Genomic DNA, 7,958 nt, shown 5'->3' on the forward strand with positions numbered 1-7,958 from the left:
ATATATATAAATATATATAAAGAATATTTTTAAGAATATCTAATATAAAAATATTAGAATACAATAAAAATATAAAAGTTTAATAGAAAGATAATAGAAGTACTATATTTTTAATTGAATTTATACATAAAATATATAATATAAATTAAAACAAGATTATTAAAAAGTTTTGAATATTAATTTCAAATAACTCAAAATTAAATTATTCAAAATTTAAATTATTATTTAAATAGATTATAATATTTTACATAGAAAAAGCTTGATATTTGTATGTAATGTACTTTGGTTATAAATTGTTTATACAAAATTTTTATATAAAATTTTAAAAAATATGTAAAGTTACAAATAACCAAAGTATACAATATAAAATGAAGAAAATAATGAGTATAGATATATACAAGTTGATAAATATGAAGCACTGGATTGTGACAAATCTTTTTGTTTACCAGGTTGCAAAACACATAAATCTTCACAATCTTCATCTTCACATATATCACAAAGAGTAGCTTTTCGTGGTTCATAAAATACTCTTGCTCTTCTTGCTAAATATATTATATAAAAATTATTAGTAAATTAATTAACTATTAATAATTTAATTAAAATTAAAATTTATAAGATAAATATAAATAGTAAAAATAATAAATTAAAATTAAAAATAACTTATTCTGATATGCAATAAGGTATTCATTAATTGAATAAATTATAAAATAATATATTTAATATTTAAATAACTTACATGAATCATAATAATCATATATAGTAACTGGTACTGGTTTCTGTTTTGCTACTTTATGTGTTCTAAATGCAGATACTGTAGGACAATATTCTTGTCTGCTCATCTATAAATTTATTCAAATTTCAGATTGTTTAATAACATAAATTGTATTTGTATTATATTTATATTTTTTTTATACCTCATCAAAATATAATATTACGATTGTATCTCCATTTTTAGTTTCTACTCGTTTTACATTTTGTGATACTTCAAGGCTAGGTAATGATTCCTTATCTACAGTAAAACCAGAAGGCAAATTGACTTCCATCACAACCATATTACTTTCATTTGCTTCTTTAGTTGGTACAAATCTAATAGAAAATATGTTGCTTTAAATATACAATGTTAAATATAATTTTTTAATAAAATATTTATATAAAGTATAATATACCCAGAACAAATTGAAAGTTGTAAATGATTAGCATTGGAATTTTTATCTACTTGTGGATCTAAAGTGAAGAGTGGCCATGCTCCAGTTACATTTAAATTGTATTGGTATGTAACTTGAACCAAAACAAATCCATTTCCAGTAGCTGTTATATTAACTAATCTCGTTTTTCTTGATAACTTAAAAAATAATAAATATATATATAATCATATATATTCATTATGATCTTAAAAGTATATATAAAAGATTTTTGCTTTAATTCGTGTTTGTAATTATTTTCTGTTTTCTAGCAAGAAAATCAGTAATTAATATATTAAATTATAGTTTAAACTTACCATTTGTTTTTGAAGTATCATAGAATTATCAGAATTTATATTCATTTGACTTTGTCCACCTCCTTCATATGCAAATGTTACAGAAATATTATTATTCTGTATATCATTATTTTTTGTTATTAATTTTTCACCTAATTTTGCCAAAGCTTGAATTCCAATTACCGTATCCTAAAAATTAGAGTAGAAAATAAAATATAACATAATACATAAAAAAAATGTTATATTAAATCTTTGTTTTATTTTTTATACAGAATTACTTTCTGTTCATAGTTATATTATGATTATCATACTTTTCAAATTCATATAATTTAATATTTTTTATATTTTTGATATTTTTGATATTTACCTGTGTAGATGCAAAACCTCCTTCTGCATTTCTTTGTTTTACCAGCCATTTCATTATAGGTATGGAATCAGCGATTAAATTACGCTCTAAATAAGTTAATAAAGAGTAGGATGTCATTTCAACATCGATAGATCGTGGTAGAGAATAATACCATGGATTTTTATCATTTACTGGTATTGGTTTATTCCACCATTTTATATCTTCTTTGATCATAGCTTTAGATTCTAGCAAATTAAATGCTGTATTCTCATATGGATGTTTTGCTAAATTTAAGGCATATGTGCATATACTCAGAGCATAAGCATCATCTAAATCATTTATGTTACGAATGATATAATCAATTCCTTTATTTATTGTGTTTCTATATCTTCCATTTGTGTTCTATATTATAATGATATATTATATTTTTTATTATTTTATTATATATATTTTATTATATATTATAAAATTTATTATAAAACTTAAAGTTAATTTTCTTTCATAATATTAAATAAATTATACTTACTCCATTTTCAAGGAAAGCAATTAGAGTAAATGCTGTCAATGTAAGACCTTTTGCAGCTCCACCTTGCATATCTCGATGACTAACTCTTCCTACTTCAGGAAAACTTCCATTAGGAGCTTGATTATTTGATAACCATTGTAAAGCTTCATTTATTATTCTATCTTCAATTGGAATATATGCAGCAGCTTGTTTAAAAGCTTTTGCAACAAATGCTGTAAGCCTAATAATTAAAATATATAATATGTTATAATTATTTACGAATATAGTAAAATTATAAATTAAATATTTATATATACCATGTACTTCCATTGCTATCAGACATGCCAAATGCACTAAATGATCCATCATTATGTCTATAAGTTAATTCTCTTTGATAGCCTATTTCCATATATCTAAGAGCTTTGTTTTGCACTGCTTGTGTTAACTGATTTGTATTCTATATAATTTTAATATAAATAAACTTTTAGAAATCATTTTTATAATAATTATATACATATCATACTTACTTTAAGATAATTTAATATCATTATATTTGGAACAAAATTTAACATATTTTGTTCCCCACAACCAGATGGCATTTTGATTAAATTTGCTAAATTCAAAATGCTTGGACCCAAAATATCACCTAATAAAAATAAAATTTAATATTAATATAATTAAACAGTAACTTTTTTAAAATTTAAAATTAAAATATAAAATGTTTTCAAGTACCAAATATTTAAAAAATCAGAAAAAAAATGAGATTGAGAATTATATTAAAGTGCATTATATAAATTAATATTGTAATCGATATAATCATATTATAATCTATAATTATAAAAAATTATATAAGAGGATATTATTTAAATCTAATAATAAATTTTAATAACTTTACAACATTACCTACTGCAGATATTTCAATATGTTCTGAACCTGGTACAGCATTTTTAGGTATATCAATTGTGACATTAATTGATGTACTTTTTGTATTTCTAAGATCTAAGAAAGTTGCTCTGTTTACATATTGGGTTTCTCCTTCAGCCTACATATACATTAATAAAAAAATTTAGGTTTATTTTCAATTAATATAATAGTAAATAAAGTGAATGGTTTATTTTCAATAAAAGAGTAACTATATAAAAAATTGTATGAAATATAATTTACCTTAACAAGAAGTTTACGATTAACACTATCTCCAGCTAATATACTATTTGCAGTTGCTTTAATTGTAATATATCCCAATTCTCGTGGAATAATCATAAAGGATATACTACTCCCAGAGTTAGCTTTTACTTCAACTTTCTTCTTACGATATAATTCTAATTCTAGAAAATTTTTAATAATTTATTTGTTTCAATATTATATAAAATGTATATTATAATATTTTAATTTTACTTGGTACATCTTGAATTTCATTGGATATTTCTGCAAAATCAAATTGGCCTTCATTTGTTAATAAAACTTCAGCTACAACATTTTTATTCATATAATTAAATACTACAATTTGAATTGCAACAATTTCGCCTCGGATCACGGAATAAGGAAGATCCATTGCAATGAAAAATGGTCTAAAAACTTTCAACTGAAAAAAGATAAATCTTGCTTTTTAAAATGTTAAATAAATTTTTGAATTATTATAATTTATATAATCTTTTTATATTACCTTCTGTGGTTCTTTTATAAGTCCTAATCCATGAACATCATTTACAGAAAATGCAGTAAGCACCCATGATGTAATCGAATCAGGTACATTTCTTTTCAGCTCATTTTTCCCTTCATGCCTATTTTTAATTTATAATTAATTTTTGTTTTAATTCTATTTTTAAAATATTTAAATATAATAAATTAAATATAAAAAGATAACATTTCTATTGAATTATGAATCTATAAACATGTATTGTAATATAAATTTAATATTTTTTAATTAATAAATAAATTATTTATAATATAATATATTTGTTCATATATATATATATATATATATATATATGAACATATATATATATATATATAATTATATGTATTCTATATGTAAAGTAAGTAAATAAATTTTGCTAATAAATATGTTTTATAAAGATTTGAATGCATCATTAAAAAATTAAGCAATTTTTTTTTATAAAATATGAAAAACAAATGATTGAAGAATAATAAAATGTAATTTGAATTATACAGAAATTAGGAATAATATATTATACTATATTAATGACTATGTATACTAGTTATATCAGAATACCCAGAATATTCCAGCTTTGACTTATATAGAAATATTTTGTACAAAATAAAGCATGATAATCCATATCATATGATCCATGAATGTCATTTGTCAAACAATGTATACAAGCATGTACATAAAGCTTCATAAATTGAAAGTATATGAAATAAATACCCTGCAGAGAAGTTTGTAAAAAGCCAAGTGTTTGAGATGTCATGCATTAGGAAAACACGGGGCTTATTCCATACAGGAGGTGGGATGCGAGAGAAGGCATAAGGACCTGCCAATGGTGGTCTTGTTGCTAGTTTGTGCATAACAGGTGGACCAAGGTCTGGTCGAAGTGTGGATGCTCCATGAGGTGAGCCTGTTATTCTACCTTCCAGTATTCCCGGTTGTTCTGTAATCCAATTCTATACATTGTATTATATCAGCACAACCAAGGGAATAAAAAAAAGCAATGTAACACTATCAAAATTTAATTTCTTATTATATAATTATATTTCATTTAAAATATCTTATTTTTTATATTTTGAATTATATTATGATGATGATAATATATTTTTTTATATTGTATATAGGATATAATATTAAATGATTAAATAGCAGAAAATGAAATATGAGTTATAATAAATTCATCACCATAGCACATAAAGCAATTAATTAAATAAATATTAGTAATTTAGTTAAAATGATATAGTATGTTTAGATAGTTAACACTTGGTAATATTTATGTCTATTCAACGAGTTATATTAATAGCTTTGTTTTAATGATAAAAAAGTATTTTTAGCAAGTAAAAATTTTCAATGGCATTACCCAGCATCAAGCGTTTGCCAAAGCCAAGTTTCAGGGAAATTCTTGCGTACTTTCGTCTTCTTTGATGGCAATGCAATTGAACTGATACTTCCAGCAGCTGATGGAAAGGCGAACGCTACAGCAGATCTGTAGTATACTATACAGACATAAGCCTTGTTAACTGATAAATACCTAATTTGATTAACTAAAGATTTGATAGTAAGTATTACATGAAAAATTAGATTTGAGAATATTCTTCTCATTCTACATTACAAATAAATAAAATATCAAAGACTAATATGTTATGGTATTAGAAAATATTTAGTATCACATGTAAAGGAAAGATAAATTAATATTAGTAATAATATTAATAAGCCATATAGAAAAGAATTTACTTACTAATAGGCAAATTTTCATGAACATATCCATTTGTTATGATAATAGCACCACTTTCCTATATCAAAAATTTCATATTATTATTACAAAATAAAAAAAAAAAATAAATCTAGAAGAAATGATTAATTTATTTACTCTAAAAACATCTTTTGCTGTAGCTGAACCAGGACTCCATAAATATCGATCAAAAATGGAATTTGTATAAGGTGATTCATGTGCATTATCATATGATTTTAATTCTTTATATACTTGTTCCTATAAATAATTAAAATATATCGCAATTATTTATAATTATAATATAAAATTTAATAAATTTAATAAATCGTTTATTTCTTACATACATATGAAATATCATTGCCAGATTTTAATAGAAGAGATCTTTGATCTACACCTAATAATCCAATATATGAATTTGGTTTTGATGTAATAATTAAATTAACATTTTCTCCTGGTGCAATTTCTTCAGGTGCCATTTTAATATCAACCTTAAAAAAAAAATATTAATATTTAAGATTATTAATTTATTATAATTTTTATTATAACTTTTCTTAAATTCCTTAAATTAACTTACAAAATTTTGAAGTACTCCTTCTAACTCTACATCTAAAGCATCTGCAATGACTTCACCATCATTTCCTACATAATATACAATTACATGTGCAGTAGGAGCCATAACATATGTAGCTAAGAATCTAAAATATTTTCATTTAATAATATAACATATGAATTATTTTATATTTAGAAATTAATAAATATTTACTTAAAATTTGTTGTATGTTTATTTTGTACGTATATAGAACCTGCATCCAATATATCACCGCGTCCAAATATTTCATAATTAATATATTTCAATGGAATTGTAGAATTGACTTCAATTTCTATATCTTGATTAACCTATAAATCATATATTATATTTAATATTAATTTTTATATAAATAATTAGAATAACTCACATAAAATAATGAAATAAAAATGATCATACCATAGGTTTTTCAGTTTTCAAAATAGCTTGTATATATTCATTATTTTGAGACATAGCTTGATTTGTTGATGGAAACCATTCATAAAGATTTAAATATTGAGCCTATTTTATTAACAATTTTTTAATACTATTTATTATAGGAAGTCATTATTTTTGTTATTAATATTAATATTAATATTTAATACTTTACCTCGATGTTTAAAGGATAAGAAATATTATCATTAATTTTTGGCGGATAAAAATCCAATTTTACCATTCCATTTTCATCCAGCATACCAGTAATATTTGTATATATGGATTGATTATCAATATTATAACTATATCCATATTTTATTGTAACAGGATTTTTGTTATCTCTTACTGGTGTTCCATCATGATACGTTATTTTTATCTACAAGAGAAATAGACAGAAGAGGAAATTTTTTTTTAGATATTTTATATTTTTAAATTTAAATTTATATTATATATGACAAATATATGATAATATATAAATTTACATACAAATGCTGTATATTTTAATCCTGGTTTATAATATTCTGATGTTTTTATTAAATCCATTGTGTATTTATTTTTATGTAATGTTATATGTGTAGAAGTGTTCTGTCTTCTACCAGTTAAAGATTCTTCTATTGTAACATCAAGCATAACTGGTCTTTCATATTCATCAGTTAATCTATAAAAAAAAATTTTTGTATTTTCTCTTAAAAAATATATTTTAATAATTTATCAAAATCAAAATATACATACTTTAATTCATTATAAATATCAAAATCAACAATTACTTTTCCATTTATAGGAATTACTTTTCGTACAGGTTGTTGATATATTGGTTGTATTACACCAGAAAAAATATCTGGATAAGCTGTAATTGTTGCTTCGCCTTTCACTGGTTTACCATAAATATACCTAAATGATTTGCACTTTGAAATAAATAATTTTTGTCAAATTTTTTAAAGAGATTATTTATATACTGTTACTCACATTAATATTCGAACTGTGTTTTGTTTTTGAATTTATTATCTTTTATGAGAAAAATATTTTTTAAATATCTCATTCTTATTAAATATCTTAATCTTATAATATATAGAATATATAAAATAATATAAATAATTATAATTTATAAATATATTAAAAACTTTCTCATAATAAATATATTAACATTTATAATAAATATAAAAATAATTATAATAAATATATATTGATATAAGAAGTATCAAAAAAAAAAAATATATAATAATAATATATTT

At 21.9% G+C, this 7,958-nt stretch overlaps 1 protein-coding gene across 2 annotated transcripts; it reads right to left on the reverse strand.

Moving 5' to 3' along the window:
• Window positions 1-197: 197 nt before the first annotated feature.
• LOC102677445 (CD109 antigen-like) lies at window positions 198-7,702 on the reverse strand. Of its 2 annotated transcripts, none has more exons than XM_006620897.2 (23): window positions 7,459-7,702; window positions 7,213-7,384; window positions 6,902-7,102; window positions 6,712-6,813; window positions 6,490-6,623; window positions 6,301-6,421; window positions 6,071-6,214; window positions 5,865-5,984; window positions 5,733-5,787; window positions 4,715-4,937; window positions 3,992-4,109; window positions 3,724-3,910; window positions 3,493-3,653; window positions 3,232-3,370; window positions 2,856-2,974; window positions 2,646-2,785; window positions 2,350-2,569; window positions 1,845-2,225; window positions 1,499-1,666; window positions 1,167-1,342; window positions 915-1,086; window positions 737-839; window positions 198-542 (listed from the first exon to the last, which is right to left on the reverse strand). In XM_006620897.2, the coding sequence occupies exons 2-23, from the start codon at window positions 7,354-7,356 to the stop codon at window positions 340-342; spliced, it is 3,531 nt and encodes a 1,176-aa protein (XP_006620960.1). In that variant the 5' UTR covers window positions 7,357-7,384; window positions 7,459-7,702; the 3' UTR covers window positions 198-339. The 2 variants fall into 2 exon arrangements, with proteins under 2 accessions (XP_006620960.1, XP_006620961.1); XM_006620898.2 differs by lacking the exon at window positions 4,715-4,937 and adding an exon at window positions 5,355-5,490 and having other exon boundaries at window positions 7,459-7,700.
• Between the last annotated feature and the right edge of the window lie 256 nt (window positions 7,703-7,958).

Source organism: Apis dorsata, unplaced genomic scaffold (genome assembly GCF_000469605.1).
Source record: "Apis dorsata unplaced genomic scaffold, Apis dorsata 1.3 scaffold_553, whole genome shotgun sequence".
NCBI lineage: Eukaryota > Metazoa > Arthropoda > Insecta > Hymenoptera > Apidae > Apis > Apis dorsata.

What these genes read in the sequence shown, in the direction of transcription:
- LOC102677445 (XM_006620897.2), bottom strand. Translation starts at nt 7,356, where the DNA reads ATGCTTGATGTTACAATAGAAGAATCTTTAACTGGTAGAAGACAGAAC. An exon ending in TGAAAACTGAAAAACCTATG is followed by an intron (nt 6,624 to 6,711) that starts GTATGATCATTT and finishes TATGATTTATAG; the next exon opens with GTTAATCAAGATATAGAAAT. An exon ending in TGATATTAAATTATCTTAAA is followed by an intron (nt 2,786 to 2,855) that starts GTAAGTATGATA and finishes AAAATTATATAG; the next exon opens with AATACAAATCAGTTAACACA.